Source organism: Dermacentor silvarum, chromosome 5 (genome assembly GCF_013339745.2).
Source record: "Dermacentor silvarum isolate Dsil-2018 chromosome 5, BIME_Dsil_1.4, whole genome shotgun sequence".
Classification (NCBI taxonomy): domain Eukaryota; kingdom Metazoa; phylum Arthropoda; class Arachnida; order Ixodida; family Ixodidae; genus Dermacentor; species Dermacentor silvarum.
In genome coordinates this window covers 75950239-75967659 of record NC_051158.1, presented here as the reverse complement: position 1 = coordinate 75967659, position 17421 = coordinate 75950239, and the positions used below count along the sequence as shown (strand labels likewise).

The 17421-nt window shown below is 47.2% G+C and overlaps 1 protein-coding gene across 1 annotated transcript in view; it reads left to right on the top strand.

The window, feature by feature from the left end:
• Positions 1–16953, top strand: part of LOC125945853 (uncharacterized) — a 52306-nt gene extending 35353 nt beyond the window's left edge. The window contains exons 4-6 of the mRNA XM_049668183.1: positions 6317–6393; positions 8825–8905; positions 16724–16953. Coding sequence (XP_049524140.1) covers positions 6317–6393; positions 8825–8905; positions 16724–16857 — 292 coding nt within the window. The 3' untranslated portion in view covers positions 16858–16953. The remainder of the gene's footprint in view (positions 1–6316; positions 6394–8824; positions 8906–16723) is intronic.
• The last annotated feature ends 468 nt before the right edge of the window (positions 16954–17421 follow it).

Genomic DNA, 17421 nt, shown 5'->3' with positions numbered 1-17421 from the left:
CGCACCGACAGTGAACGCTTCGGTGGTCTCAGCACTCCGACGCCTCGATGCCAGCATTCGAAGGGACGCTGGCATCAAGAAGCACTACCAACGCCAGGTGGCGTTCACCGTACTCAGCACAGCGGAGCGTGGCCTCCGCAATTAGCTCTGAAAATGTTTCTGAAGTTGATCGCGGAGGCTGCAATTACGACGCGCTGTACGCGCTGATTTGACTCGGTGACGATTCAGTTACGTGCTTTGTCTTGCGCGTTGTATTAGTGTGTCAGTTACGTGCTTCGTCTTTCGCGTTGCGCTAGCGTGTGCAGCGTAGTGCAGCTTCCATATGCACGACGGTTGCTCATGGTCATCGACGTTGGTAGTCGTGATGGAGGAGACGTGCCACCAGGCGTCAGCGTGGGTGCATCAACGCCTAAGGGCGCTTTAGCCACAAAACACCAATAGACATTATATATCAATGTGCAATAAACATTACACTACTTCTGTGAAGACACGTTTCACTTTCGTGTTCTATACCGATTCCTATATAAGAGGGATCAATCACATTTTTTTTGAGGAAAACGCTGTTTTATGCATTGAAGCACAAAGTTAACTGGAACGCCCATGCATTTCGTCGGACACTGAAAATTATTATCTCGAAACTGGTTAGGTCCTGAGAATTCGTTCCAAGTGTATCGCCTTGCGAACTCAGCGGCTATAATTCGTAGATTGAAAGATGTGCCGTAAAATCATGAATTAAAAAGTTAACTAGTGTAATTATGCTAATTACTCAGGCGTTTTTATTTCTCGTGGAAGTAATGGCCGCCTCATCGCGTGGTTTAGATCAAGGATTATAATTGTGCTATCTGCCACAGGCTATTTTTAAAGATTTGGTGCAGCTAAAATGAAACACCCTGTATAATACCTTCCGAATGTGCCTACAAAGTTCGCTCAAGTTAGAAGTCTTTTATTATTCTATAGTTGTTCAGAAGATTTTGCCCAGTGCCAATTCCAGTTTTGCAAATAAAATACATGTGAAACACAGAAATGCCCCAATTAGACAACGGCTGTATTGATTGGAATAAAATTGCTGTCTTTCAGAGACGCCTGCTATATTTTTATGGTATGGGCAGAGCCTTTCTTCTTTTACAGCGAAGCTATTAAGGGCTCAGTCTTCGATGGTCATGTCCGCGTGTAGAAAAAACTCATTGGCAGTATGTGGTATGTGCGAGTGAAAGCGCGCGAGGGACGCGCGATTTCACGGGGAGCGAACGCACGGCGGAGAGCACACACGACTGCTTCCGTCGCGCGAAAGGCCGTGGGGGGACAGGAGGGAGGGAGGGGAGGCGACGGTTAGCTGCGGTACCAAATGCGTATCTTGCGACCGGGCGCAAGGGGAACTGGCAACTCAATCACCCACGCGAAAGGAGGAAAGCGGGAAGGCAGCGCGGGAGGGAAGGAGGGCGGCTTTTGCTCTGCGAGCGATTGCGTACTTGTAGTTTTCGTGGCGCCGGGCGGTCGCGCGCATCGTATCTTGAAACCGATCTGCAACACGGCTTCTACCTTTGTATGCGCTATACTTTCGCGCATACAAGTAAGCGTGTAGAAGCCGTGGACCATGGCCCTATGCGCTTTCAGGCATAAGGCCATGGTCCCTGTGGTCACTAAATAAATGAAAACCACCGGATCATATATATTTCTCATTATTTAATACTTTAAATAACCAATTACATCATCACATCTTAATAGTCATAATTGGAAATACATAATTCCCAGCATACTTCGCTGGTATTCCATCTCCACCCCAGTGGAAGGGCTGACAGTTTTTATTTTACGCCTCTCAATACCGAAGAGGAAACAAAAATTGTTTAGCAATAAACAATTATCAATCTTATCCAGAATAACAAAAGATAATGTATAGAGAAAACAGTTTAATCACAAAAGTGTTCACCCCGGTAACTGCGTATGAAAGACACATATGCAAATTTTGTAAACTACATCTGCTGAAACATTTGAAGTGGACGAATGCGGCATCTTCATTCACACTTTACGTGCAATCGCAACATTGTTTAGGATAATTTTGGTAATGTTCTATTAAGCCAGTATTGCCTACATAACCAACCACGATAGACGGAAGTTACAAAATTTGTGACGTCGTTCTTTATTGCCGAATGACACATCGGTAATCTTGATGCCTAATGTTTGCTAAATTTGGTTAGTTTTCTCCGTTATTTCAAAGTAATTGTTAGACTTATGTAAAATATCTTATTACAATCCATAAATTCCAACGATTTCTTTTATATTATTGCATATATTTCTGTGATATTCGTGAAAATATGAAAAAAAAATAACCAGACTCGGTGCTTCGACGGCGAAAAAAACGAATTCTCCGATTTCGTGTATTTAGGAGGCAGCTGGTAAGGTAAAACTTGCTTTTAAAGAAAAATAACCATTTAGCATGAACTATTCAAGCTTCTGCTAGCTTTACCAATTCGACTCGAAAACACATGAATACATGTGCTCGTAGTCTTAATACTTCTCCCATTTTTCTTATCTAAGTGCCACCCACCGTGGTTATTTAATGGCTAGGGTGTTGGGCTGCTAAGCACGAGGTCGCGGGATCAAATCGTGGCCATTGGAGGCCGCATTTCGAGGGGGGCGATATTCGAAAACACCCTTGTACTTACATTTACGTGCACGTTATAGAATCCCAGGTGGTGCAAATTATTCTGGAGTCCCCCACTACGACGTGCCTCATAATCAGATCGTGGCTTTGGCACGTAAAACCCTATATTTTTTTAAATTCTAGGTGCCATTTGCAATTGACCATCGCTGTGGAGATCATCTCTGATATATTGATTGCTATCATGGTGCTGGAGGCTGGGTCAGGTGATTCATGTCGTGAGTACATGATTGGCATGGTGCTGAGGGTAAAGGTGACTCATGTAATATTATACCTTTTTCCCTCAGCACCAGGACAATTATGTATTCATCTATAGTGAAATAAACGCATTGCCAGTGTCGTGAGTTGCATGCGAATGACACACCAGTAAACGACGGAGGAGACCTATGTGAGTTTTCTGGGCAGAATCCCTCGTGTTATAAAGAACACAACTTTAACTATGTTTATTAGGAACTCTTCCATGACAAAATGTTTTACACTGACTTGTCAATACGTGTACAGTTTGCTGACGTCACTGCCTCCTCGGCAAAATGCTTGTCTCGGAGCTAAGGAGTGTGTTGTGTAACACCCACGGTCGTAGGAAGGAGTAAGCACAAACGCGTATATCTATCTGTTCACTCCACTAAAGAAGAATCACAAATCAGCTCGCAAAACACGTGATGAAGGGTGGAAACTGAGAAAAAAAGTTTAATATGAGTCTAATGGAAGCTGACATAAGCCACACACACGTCAAGAAAAATAGACGTGCACTTCGCGCCCAGGGCAAGACAGCGCTGAATACACTGTCCTCTCACACTGGGGTCTATTTCTACGAATATCGCTGCATGTATTGTGCATTTTTTATCAATCACCACAGAAAGCTAATCGCAGCTGGGAAGCTTTATTCTAGAAAAGCATAAGTCAACCCAAGCTTCCATTCTAAGAGTCCACAGCGATGAGACTTCCCCATGCAGCACAGTACAGTAATGAGGATTGGGGTGCATAAAGTTCCCAAGGAGCGACGATAATTTTCCCTGCTATAATGCAGAAACAAGAACGTGCTAAGGCTGACTCTGGCAGGCAAGCAAAAGGCCGCTCAGTGCCAGAAATACTCAAGGGCACTTATGTATCCCTACGTGGGTGAATGCGGCAGTATAGCAATGTCTCTCCGATGACGCCTCGGTCTCGTTCGCGTACTTGCGTGGACGTCTAAAGGAGCAGGGCACCGCAGCTGACTAAGAAGTCGAAGTCGAAGGTTTGTCATCGAGCGCACGAGAGAACTCACCGAAATCACCGCACTGACTGGCCGAGCCGCGACGCGCAGCGCTATATACAGGCCGGCCACGCAGTGGCTGCTTCCCGGCAACTGCAGCTTAAGCTACCGTAATCTTTACCGGTGAACGCTTGCAGCGAAAGCTATGCGCGAAGGCGTGCTTTCTGGTTCTTATTTTTCTTTGCCCCGCATTACCGGCGCCGTTCCTCCGCGGTTACGCGGACGTGAACACCATCTGGTGGTGCTTTAAGGAATCCGACGCCGGATTCCATAAATATAGATATAACACCATAAGTGTAAGCTATAAAAATACACCGGACCAGTATTTGTCGTGCCCATTGCATTTTGTTGAACAAAGTGCATGAGCAGGTAATTATTCCTTATGCTTGTTTAATTTGCGTTTGCATTTAAGCATGTACGAATGCACGCACAAGCTTTAGAAGTGCGGATAGCAAACTTAACACATTGTAGCATTGCGTTAGAAACGATACATTTGAGGCCCTACGCTCAATTGTAGCCCCTTAATTGCAGGCTGTGCGGATGTGCTGAACCTTACATTCTTTTTTTTGCTCTTTCATAGTTCGTGCAATCTTAAATACTTTGTGGGCAGACGTACCTACTCCGTCAGCAATTCGAAGATTCACTTCACTGTAATATTTACTAGAAAGGTGATTTCAGGCACAGACGTACTTATATAGAGCGAATGAATAAATGTGTGGAATTTTATGACTGACACTGCAAGCCACGCAAGTAAAAGCCCTGAAGGATTACCGTCCTGCAGTATGCACTCAGAACGTCCAAAGAAAGGAGATCTAATTGAGGCAAATATCTGGTCTCGCTAAAAAGATTTCTACCAGCTATGCTAAAGGTTTAGCAGCTGAAGTGTTTCGAAACAGCCACCGCACAAATCCTTCCAGTAGCTTCTGGAAGGATGCTATACTCTTAGATATGTCTTATGTAAACAGGTATTCTACAAGATCCATTCAAGAATTGTTGTTCTGGCCCAAAAAAGTGGCACATGGGCCACTAGAGCTGTGTGGCCAATGATCTTCATGGTGAGGTTGCAAAAATTACTACGTAGGAGAATTTGCTAAATGAGACCGCTATAATCACCGGATGCCACCAAGTGTGTGCGTGGGTTTTCCGGCGCAATGACTACAGCGTCTAACATGAAGAAGAATGAGAGCAGCGAAATGACGGATCACCCTGCAATGGCACAAGCAGGAAACAACATGGCAAATGTAAAACTTATATCGTGTGAAACGATAGCTGAGTAAGTATTTGATGTTGCACTGTAAATACAACTATCAAACCTTTCACGAGCTGACAGAAGGAGTAGCTTATGGATTTGACAAGAAAGTTCACTTCAAAGCTCGGCTCTGCTCTCCAACTTGCCAAGTGTGTCCGCAGAACAGTCAAGCTCTTTTAGTCTTCAGTCGCTACTCGCTTGGAATTTACGAGTGGCAGACAACGTGCGCTTCCGCAGGCACCTTCTGGAAAATGCGGAGTGACTTTTCACGCATTACCTCGTGAACTTGTGCACTTCTAATAGACATAACAGCATTGTTATAGCCAGATATTGTAAATAATTGCAGATATGACCATAAATTCTATGTAATTTTTTTGAATGCTACTACTTTTGTCGTTCGCTTCCGTTTTTCTGGTTTTCGAGGTATCGATGTATGCAATACAGCAAGCGTATGTGTTATGCAGGGTGTGCCAACTATCATGCACCAAGATGTAAGAAAAGAGCAATAGCGTTACTCGACAAAAGCGTAGTGCATAATGTTTCCAGTACAGTGAAGTAGCCGCAAGTAACTTTTTTTCGTTACTGACATTTTATTAGGTAATTGTAACTAATTATCTAACTCGAGAAGTACTCTCCTAATTATCGAAGTGTCAATGAGAAAATTGTAGAGCAACATGAAAAGCTCCCGTTACAGCTTTACGTTGGTCAATATGGGCTACATAAAACTGTTTTTTTTGTAGCGAAAAGAAGCCCGCGAATATACGCAAAGTGCCTCGGGCAGCCATTCGTGCGGCAATCTTACTTGTATTCGTGGGCTTCTTTCCAACTTGGAACTTTTATGTAGCATGTATTGAGCAACAAAAAGCTTTATCGGAAGTTTTTCATGTTGCTCTACAATTTTCGCATTTAAAATTCGTTAATGAGGACAGTACTTCTCGAGTTAGATAAGTAGTTATCATTACGTAATTAAATCTCAGTAACGAAAAAATTAAGTAAGCTAAAGAAATGAGTGATTACTACAAAATAAAGCTGTTCGTGTATGAGAGCGTAGCCGCTGCGTGAAAAAGTACGTGAGTGATAACTGAATTCTGTAGTGAAGAATTCCTTCCTTCCTAACTGAAAGTCTGGCACTGGTTACTATTCTTGCAACTTACAGTTTTGGCGAAAATGGAACACATGCAACACTAGATGCGCAGGGCGACAAGGCAACGTTGAGTGTAACCTATCAATCGGGTGAGTGAATATCTTATTTCACATGTAGTGGCTTCAACCGTACGTGCAAGCACGCTCAAACAGACACATACCCGTGACCAGCTTTACTAGAACGAACTCAGCTTCACAGATCCACTGTAAACATGGGCGCCGTGGCGGTCGCGAGAAATAACGGCGCTGCGATCGAGTCGAGCTACCGGCTGCCCTTCCGTTTGCGCGCAGTCGTTGACTGCAGCCATTCAGTGTGATCTATTCATGTTTGTTTGTGCGCGCTCACACCACGCTTGTTCATTCAGTTAGTAATAGTCGGGTCACATTTTCCAACGCACGCTACACATGCAATGCTGCCCAGATCGGCAGTGCAGCACTACAGGTGTGTCCCTTCGCACGCGCTGCCCACGGTAAGCGCTTCTCATCAACACCACCGTTTCACACGCGCCTTCTCGTGGTCATCGAGTCTCTCTTCATGTCGGTCTACTTACACCGCAGCACACCTGCTTACTTAATCAGCTCATGTTTACTACAATTCATATTGCTACCAAGGCCGCTCACCTTACTTCGTATGACATTGCTGTGTTGCTATCGCATTCATTGCTTCGCCCTTAGGGCGAAACTGTGACATTTTTTTTTTCTCATTTTTCTCAGACTGGTTACACACTACTACTACTACTACGACGGGGACGGAACGGGTGCCGCCATAAGGAGCTTCGCCCCTAAAACTCCTGATACAGCTTTCTGTTGCGCAATACGTGCTACATAAAGTGTTTTTCCGAGCGTGAAAGAAGCCCGCGAATATACGCAAAGTGCCTCGAGCGGCCAGTCGCAGCGGCAATTTTGCGTGTATTCACGGGCTTCTTTAACGCTCGGAAAAGCACTTATATGTAGCACGAATTGAGCAACAGAAATCTAGATCAGGATTTGTTCATGGTGCTCTACAAGCTTCTCATTGACGCTTTTAATCGAATTATAATATTTCAGAAGTTGATTAATTAATTGAGAGTAATTATGTATTGAGGTGGAATGCAAAAAAAATATATTTCCAAGCGACGGCAAACAACATTACCTTGGTTCTGTCCAGCACCGTGGCATCTGTATATTTTTAAATATTGGTGCATTTTAGTTTGGACACTCTTCTATAAGAAGTAAGGGAACTCTCCAATTGCAGATGGCCAAATGAACAATAATGTGTCAAATTTTTTTTCACGCTATCTGGTAGTTTTCTATTTTTTTGTTGCTTCTTGCCTCATTAGCCATCCTGCTTTTATCCCCATCCTGCATTATCGGTTATGAACTGCTTTATGTGACGAGCACAGCCAGTCACAATTGATGTCGGAGTAGCTTCACAGTATAGCATAGTCGTTGCAATCGAAGCGTTCACGTCGCCCTTCGGATTCATACTGTGCTTGCGAAGCTGTCACTCATAGCCAAAAACCATGAACTCTAATTACGAAGGCAGTATAGCTTTTCAGTGGAGCAATGAATTGACGCAGACGAGCGTACGCGTGCGCAATACCAAGCTGCCGCGCTGCTGCAGCAGCAGCCGACGCGGCCAACCGGTAGCCGGACTCGACCGCAGCGCCGTTAGTTCGCGCTACCACCGCGTGGCCCACATGCTTGCGCTGGCCGATATGCGGAGCTGCAAAACTGAGTTGGTTTTAGTAACGTTGCGCGTGACTGCATAAACTTCGGATCAAAGTTCGTGTTCAGAAGCCCTAACAGCTGTTAATAGCGAAAAAAAAATGTATGGTTGACTGTTATTAGCCACCAGAAAAGATGCCTTTAGGGAACGTAACTACAAACGAGAAAAATACTAAAAGAAATAACGCAACTTTTCACGCCGTGCAGAAAGTAGTTGTAAGGACGAAGGTGACGGGTTCTAATGCACGTGAATGCTGCGACGTTATTTTCGTTTGGAGATAATGATTCGACACAGGAAACGACATAAGCTGGTTTATTTATTTATTTATTTATTTATTTATTTATTTATTTATTTATTTATTTATTTATTTATTTATTTATTTATTTATTTATTTATTTATTCTATCGACTCGGGGATAATGTGGTGGTCTCTAAAGAGCATCTATTCAAGTTGCCTAGTCTTGTACGCAAACTACGTGTTACTTTCCCTTTGAAAGTCGCTGGTCAGCACGAAGCTGTTTTACAGCGATACCTGTTATGGGCTCGCTCCCCTGGCCGTTTTGATGTGCGACGGTGACGTCGCTGCAATTGCTTCGTTATTTCGCCGAAGCACTTCCGTGTCGTATGCACGTTATTGATGATGTCGCGGCATCCTAGATTGCTACGCTGTTGGTTAAAACACGTCAACTCATCGTAACGCTAAGCACTTTATCGTTCAAGCCTCCTGCGTCTGCGCGGGTTTATGTTTTGGCATGAATTGCAGCTATAAATGTTGCTCGTGAAAGCTGTTCACGCGAGTACTCGTATTTTGCAGAAGGGGAAGTCTCCTACACGTTGCAGAAATGGGATCCCAGTGGTAAATGTTTTGTGCTAACCCGCAACACCGGAAATGAAGGTATGTTTGTTTGTTTGTTCATTTGAGCACCTACAGCGCACATAGGGCATTATTGTAGGGCGGATTCAACAACGTACACATCTTCTTAAAGACATAAAAGCCATGGAAACAACAAAACACTTCATTCAATTTTCCGCTTTGCCGACAACTATATGTGACAAAATTGATGTGAGCCAACCGTGCACTGCGGGTATACTTCAAGTGCACTACTTCAACTGAGGCGCTGCTGTAGGGCGGCAGAAAAGGAGGAGTATAGCGAAGAATCAACAGTATGCTTCAGGCAGTTCCAGTCATGTGTGGTGCGTGGAGGAAAAACATGCCTGAAGACCTTGAATCCAGGTGCATATTCGCGGACACTGAACGGGCGATCTGTTCGGGGGGGGGGGGGGAGACATAATTAGGGTGGGCTTCGTACATTCCTCCTAAAATTCTATTTCTCGAGTAATATACCATATAAACCAAAGAAAGCCTCAAGTACGCTCGCGTTATATATATATATATATATATATATATATATATATATATATATATATACATATTGTTACGTGAACGAAGGATTGAGAACTGGAGACTATTTACAAAATATGTGTACAAAGGATAACTGCAGCTCTGGCCAGTTCACCCGACAGTTCGTGAGCCAAAAGCAGTTCGTCGTCGTCGGGGCGTCCGCGGGCATCGTCCAAAAGAAACACGCAATGTGCATCTATCATTATCGCCGGCGGCAGAAGCACCATCCCGGTGCGTCTAAATATCGGTGGTAACAGGAGAGTAATATGGTTTGAGGCGTAGCAGGGCCGCAGAGCCCAGCGACCAAGCCGGCCGGTAGGATCCTTGAGAGAGGGAAGCCAGCAGAGCGCGTGGTGGTCCGTGATTATAGAGACGTGCGTGCCATACAAGTACGGGCGGAATTTGGAAACCGCCCAGACGGGAGCCAGGCATTCACGATCTGTAATCGAATAGTTTCGCTCCGCTGCTGTGAGGAGGCGGCTAGTGTAGGGAATAACACGATCTTGGCCCTGTTGGCGTTGGGCTAAGATGGCTCCGATACCGTGACTACTGGCATCGGTACGGACCCCTGTAGAAGAGGACGGGTCAAAGTGGGCCAGTATAGGTGGCGTGGTGAGAATGTTGGTCATGTGGGCAAATGCGGAAGTTTGAGCGGGACCCCACGTAAACGGCACGTCCTTCTTCAGAAGATCTTTAAGTGATCGGGCAATCGCTGTGAAGTCTTTAACGAACCGCCGGAAGTAGGAGCAGAATCCTACCAAACTTCGGACGTCTTTGGCAGACTGAGGTACAGGAAAATAGGTGACAGCACGAATTTTCTCCGGGTCTGGTTGAATACCGGAAGCGTCAACGAGGTGGCCAAGCCTTGTAATCTGCCGACGACCAAAGTGACACTTCGATGAATTTAGTTGGAGCCCAGCCTCCCTGAAGACTTGAACAACCGCAGACAAGCACTCAAAGTGTGTCTCAAATGTAGGCGAAAATATGAGAACGTCGCCTAGGTAGCAGAGGCATGTTGACCATTTGAACCCTTGAAGCAAAGAGTCCATCATACGTTGGAACGTTGCTGGGGCGTCGCATAGACCGAATGGTATAACTTTGAATTGATATAGACCATTAAGGGTGACGAACGCAGTCTTCTCTTGGTCTTTTTCATCCACATAAATTTGCCAGTAACCAGACCGAAGATCTATTGGTGAAAAGTAGTTATCACCGTGCAGACAATGCGAGGGCATCGCATTGTCGTCAATGCGAGGCAAGGGGTAGGTGGCTTTCTTGGAAATTCGGTTTATATGACGATAATCTACGCAGAAACGCCATGTGCCATCTTTATTTTATTGTGATAGCAATTATATGGACACTCCAAGCGCATTCCTGCCGTCGCTGTCGTCGTCGTCGTCGTCGCCGCCGTGAGGTTCCGTATAAAGTCCAACGGTGATAAACTCGTCGCCGCGCGCCGTATGCTGCATGTGTCACTGAAAAGCGCGCGAGGGACGCGCGCTTTCACGGAGAGCGAAGGCACGGCGGAGAGCAAACACGACGTCTCCGGTCGTGCGAAAGGCCGTGGGGGGATGGGAGGGGGGAAGGGGAGGCAACGTTTAGATGCGGCACTAAATGCGTATCTTGCGACCGGGCGCAAGGAGAACTGGCGTCTCAATCTCCCACGCGAAAGGAGGAAAGCGGGAAGGCAGTGCGGGAGGGCGAGTGCGTGGTTTCTACTCAGCCAAGAACTACATACTTTGCGCGGCTTAGGGCTGTCGCGCGCACCGTACCTTGAAAGCGACTGCACACGGCTCTGACCTTTGTATGCGCTGTGCTTCCGCCGCTCAGTTTCCGTTGAAGCCGACAGATCACACGACCCTTCGGTCACTGCTCCAGCCGCGCTTGCACACGCCAGCAGTTTGACAGTGCTCGTCTACGGTCATCGAGTGTGATCTATTCATGTTTGCTTCAGCGCGCTGACAACATGCTTGTTAATTCAGTTAATGAGCGAATGTGTCCAAGTTTATACTGCCGATAAAACTACCATCCTTACTCCGTATACTCAACTAGTAAATTTGCCTCGCAATGGTTCGCCTTACGGGCGAAACTGCGACTTTTTACGAGCACCACGAGCGACGCCCAAGGGCTCGACGAGGGTTCAACAATGCCTTTGGCAAGCATCTTTTTCACTTCATGTTGAATAACCTTACGCTCTGAAGCAGAAACTTAATATGGCCAGCGATGAATAGGACTGGCATCACCAGTATTTAGGTCATGCTTAACAATTGAAGTCTGGCCCAAGTGTTGATTGCTGAGGTCGAAGATGTTGTGGTAGGAAACCAAAAGGCGACATAGAGCTTCTGCTTGTTCAGGTAATAGGTCCGGAGCAATCATGGGACGAAATGTTGCGTCAAGGAAAATAGTATCCTGTGGACATGGTGAAGAATTGGAGCGAACATCTACTGAAAACATCGTGACGTGGTCATCTTCTATAGCACGCATCGTGGCAACCGATATGCCTTGGGGTAGAACTTCGTTTGTCAGGCCAAAATTGACCACGGGGAGGCATGTACGGTTATCAGCGACGGTGACGACGGAGTGGGGCACAGTGATATCGTGCATCAAAAGGACATCCGGCACAGGTGTGGTGACGTAATCGCCATTGGGCACAGGGGCACAGGGCACAGGCACAGGCACAGGCGGCAGGCGGACGAAGGCGATCGTACTAAAGTTGTTCGACAGTTCGGCACGAATACGCGCGAGCAGAGGAAATTCGAGGCATAGGGTACCGGCAGAACAGTTGATCAAAGCTGAATGCGCCGTAAGAAAGTCGAGTCCGAGGATTAAGTCATGGGGACAATTGGTCAGCACTGTAAAACAATGTCACAGTTTCGCCCTAAGGGCGAAGCAATGAATGCGATACCAACACAGCAATGTCATACGAAGTAAGGTGAGCGGCTTTGGTAGCAATATGAATTGTAGTAAACATGAGCTCATTAAGTAAGCAGGTGTGCCGCGGCATAAGTAGACCGACATGAAGAGAGACTCCATGACCACGAGAAGGTGCATGTGAACGGTGGTGTTGATGAGAAGCTCTTCCCGTGGGCAGCGCGTGTGAAGGGACACACCTGTAGCGCTGCACTGCCGATCCGGGCAGCATTGCATGTGTAGCGTGCGTTGGAAAATGTGGCCCGAATATTACGAACTGAATGAACAAGCCGGGTGTGAGCGCGCACAAACAAACATGAATAGATCACACTGATTGACTGCAGACAACGACTGTCATAACGCTGGCAGCAAGTGCATACGCCGCAGAGGGCGAAGGTACGTGCGGTCTATCGCTTCAACGGAAACTGAGCGGCGAATGCACAGCGCGTACAAAGGTCGGAGCCGTGTGGAGATAAGAGACTGTGCGGGCGAGCGACGAGCGCGGTTGTTGGCAGAGTAGAAGTGCCCCCCCCCCCCCCCCCCCCCCCCGCTCCCTCCTGCGCTGGCTTCCCGCTTCCTTGCTTGCGCGTGGGAGATTGAGTGCGTTCGCTCTCCGTGATAGCGTGCGTGCCCGCACGCTTCCGCTCGGGCATACGGCGCGCGGCGAAGATTTTATCTATACGAAACCTCACGGCGACGGCGACGGCGACGCCGACGGCAGAAATCCGGTTGAAGTGTCCATATAATTGCTATCGCAATAAAACTGGAACGTGGCGGTCAGCGATACTTATACGGGTAGTACACATTCCAGTGACGGCAACAGGGCGGCCATCGGCGACGCTCACGGCTCGTGTAGTAGCACGCGTGAGAACCTTCCTCAGTCGATGACGGAGGTTACAACTCATTATGGACACCTGGGATGCAATATCTATTAACGCCGTCAAAGGGACACCGCCGACGCGAACATCAAGGAAGTTCTCGTTCGTTGGGAGCGTCAGTGGAGCATTTCGACATGACGAAGATAATGCAGCAATATTTATATTGTGGTACGAAGGAAGAACAAGCTATTTTTTGCTATTCGTAAGGCCTAACATAGAGAGGAGACCATAGTATGTTGGTATCTTAGTTGTGGACTCTCTGTCATTAGCTGCAAGCTACCGGTATACGATATACGGTATACGGTATAGGATGACCGGAGGGCATTTTATTTCAATTCTAGTTTTTCCAAGCCACTTTGTAATGATGTCTGTTGAAGCGCAAAATCCTTTTTTAACTCTGATCTTATTCTAAGCAGAATATTTGTGCATGGGTAACATTAGTGTACTTAAAACAATGGATCTGTGATGATGTGGATAGTGGCGTGCGGTGGAGAGAAGACCAGCTTGGAATGATGATTGTATGGCAGCACCAAGAAGAGGATTGATGATGGTGATAATGGATGATGACCACGTGCCATGAACAAAGAAGTGGTACGAGAGCACGCAGAGCGTGAGAGCGAGCGGCAGCTTCGAACGCAAGCTCGCAAAACGGCGGCTCCAGGCTCTGGTACCGGTGACCGGGTGTCCAGCTACCGTGCGGACCTGGTCGAGGATCCAGTTCGTGGCTGGGCCTTCCTGCGCGCCAGCGGCCTGCTGTGATAGCGGCCTGGTGCAGTGCTTCCTGCTTGGACCGGGACGCCTGAGCTACCAGCTACCAGCCTGCTGAGCGAGCCCGAGGACTGGCGACCGGGCGTCCTGCTACCGTGCGGACCTGGTCGTGGATCCCGCCCGTGGCTCTGCTCTCTTGTGTACCAGCGGCCTGCTGTGACAGCGGCCTGGTGCAGTGCTTCCTGCTGGCCACCGGGGCGCCTGAGCTACCTGTCCGCCGACCGAGCCCGATGTTATAGCGGCCGAGGCGTGACAGGCCAGGCGTTACTGGCCAGCTACAGCAGTGGCCTTTATTCTACCGGCCTCCTGTTTCTTCCTGCTGCCACGTCGCGACAAGGTGCGGCGCGACAGCAGCGACCTAGCCACAACGACGCTCCACCGGCACAACCACCGTCATGGGCACCGCAACGACGAGGCAGTAGGGCGAGTGGTGACGCATGAGGGCTAGGCACATACTTATATAGGACAAATGATTCGCGGACTCTAGTCCACGTACATGTAAATCGTCTGTATGTAAATAGTCTGTATCGTTTAGCGTGTCTGTATAAAGTCTGTGTTTCGTGTAGCAAGCTCCCGTCTGCCGTGTCATTATTAAAAGGATCCTGGGCCCAACTGGGAAACACCGGCGAATTTGTCGTTGTGTTTCCTCATCACAGGATCTATTGCCGGCGTAACTCGTCTGCTTTCGTTATATCAATAATTGTGAATGTAGTCTGCATAGAAACATAAACTATTTTTTGTTTTATTCAGTTTAATCAAGAAGCGCCAATGAGTTGGAACGTAGCAAGATGGACAAGTAATGAGTAAATCGGACAATTTAACGGCCTTAAAAGTGAGCTGAACCACAGCTGAGTCATAAACACTGAAGTTGTGATGCACCTGATTCTCTAGTCTGAAGCTGTTGTGGACACTGTATTGCGTGCAACAGCACAAACATACCAATAATTAAATAAATACGTTGCGACAGAATATACAAACACGTGCGGCGAAAGTTTCAAGTTAGGCAGAGCTGATTTCCAGTAGTGTCGCATTGATTATTACCAAACAGTATCTGTGCACTTAGCCTTGAGCATAACTTGCTAGTGCACTAATCGCTCAGAATACTGAAAAATACGTTGCTGCCCGTGAAGCAGGCAAACATACATTGAGAAAGTAAGCGCACGCGTGATGAACGCATATTTTCGGCAGTTTTTTTTCTTCAGATGTATCAAATGGTTGATGACGTTTTTAGATTCCTTTGACTGGTACCTTTTTTACACAGCCATGTAACACTGCTCTGAAGCCACTGATTGTTGGCTGACCTGTACAACCTGTAACCTTTACAACCCTACGGAACAAGTAAACTGTGGAGTGCATGACACAATGTCAGCAACGTTGGATTGCTGGACGTGTAGAAACACTCAGTGGTACATGGTTGCAATAGACAGCCGTGATTTCATATCTTGGTCGAATGTATCTCGATGGTTTTGTGTAACGTCGTACAATACCTTGTACAATACATTGCACATTGCCTTCAAGATTTTTTTTTCGAAATCCACTCGAAAGCGATTACGCAATATATTCATTCTGGGTATGAAGTACAGTGCACGTGTAACTGTAAAGAAGTGGTTTACTGATATTCTTGTCATCCAGTTTGGAAGCATTTGACACTCAATTGATCTAGACCTCTGTGTCGTCCCAGACGGCGGAATTCTACCTTGAGGTGTGTTTCGAAATCACTGCGATTGCGTGACTATACCGAATGCGGCAGCAACACGACAATGTAGTACACGTAGTAGAGCACTGCACGGGCCGATTTTTGTGGCCCGGGCCCGGCCCGGGCCCGTTTTTACATTGGGCGGCCCGCCCGAGCCCGATCAAAACTTTTATGGTGAGACCCAGGCCCGGCCCGGGCCCGCAAATAATCTACGCTACCCGCCCGGCCCGGCCCGCCACCCCTTCACCTTAAGCCCAAGCCTGGCCCGAGCCCGGCTCGAAACCGGCCCGAGCCCGGCTCGATCCGGCCCGAGCCCGGCTCGAAACCGGCCCGAACCCGGCCCGAGACCGAAAAATACATATTTTTCAGAGTTGAGAAGCCCGAGAATAACTCGCAGAAAGCCCGAGCCCGGCCCGGGCCCGCGTCAAAAAACTCGAGCCCGGCCCGGGCCCGGGTCAAAACGCACACGCCGTGCCCGAGCCCGGCCCGAGACCGTGAAAAAACTGCTCTACCCGGCCCGGCCCGGCCCACGGGCTTTCGGGTAAGCCCGAGCCCGTGCAGTGCTCTAACACGTAGTTCCATCTTCATCTATGCGTTTAAGCAATGACATGCAGTTTTTAGCACAGGAAACATAAGATGATGGAGACAGTTATTTTTTCTTACGTACATGGATACGCAGTTCAAGGTATCTAACCATGGTATTGAAATTATAAAAAAATAGTTTTTCAAGTGCATAACATAATAGCAGCGGGATCGAATCCCGGCCGCGGCGGACACATTTCGATGAGGGGCGAATTGCGAAAACACCCGTGTACGTAGATTTAGGTGCACGTTAAAGAAGCCCAGGTGGTCCAAATTTCCCGGAGTCCCCCACTACGGCGTGCCTCATAATCAGATCGTGTTTTGGCACGTAAAACCCCATAATTTATTTTTTAACATAATACCACACTATGAAAGCACGTTGAAGACCGATTATATCGCATAGTTGTGTTTGGGTCTCGGAAGGATAATGAAAGAGCGTACCCGATGTATCAAAATTTAATTCTTCTCTTGTTTCAGGTGAGACTAAATGCGAGCTGCATTTATGGCAGGAAAAAGTCACACAAGGACACTCTACATCCTGTGATGAAGAGTACAAAAAACTTTGTGACGGAGAACAAAAAGAGGTTTTCACGGAACACGACTGCATGTAGGAAGAGCAGACCAAGATGCAAGCATTGAGGTGGCAGAAAATGCAGGTTTTTAGGTGTTCAAATAAAAGACGCGAATAAAATAAATGCGGTAACGGGTACTACAAGGGCTTTTTGTTACGTAGCTCGCTTACGTGCGTAGTAATTAGATTGTCAGAGCTCTAGATTGGTAAAGAACATTTATAGAAAGCCACAAGCTCAATGATCCAAGAGTGCGGATGTGGACAGATCGGCTCCGGCTCATTTAAATGTTTTCGGTCGGATTTTTGTGGTTCCCGTGGCCAAGCTGTGCATCATTCGACGCAGTAACTTCAGGGGATCACGTCGTTACCGGACCTTTTTCGGTGAGTGATCGTTTTGCCAAATTATTGGAACTTTTCGTGTGGACCACGCCGGCGAGGCGCGGGTAGGCTTAGGCCTACCTCGACGAAGAGGGGCAACATGCCCGAAGTAGAGATGGTGGAGGGAGAGGATATCTCTCGCGAAGAAGCGAATAGCCCTGGTTGGACGACAGCGCTGGGCAGGAACAAGAAAGCCCGTGTAGAAACGCCAGTTTCGGCGGGCAAC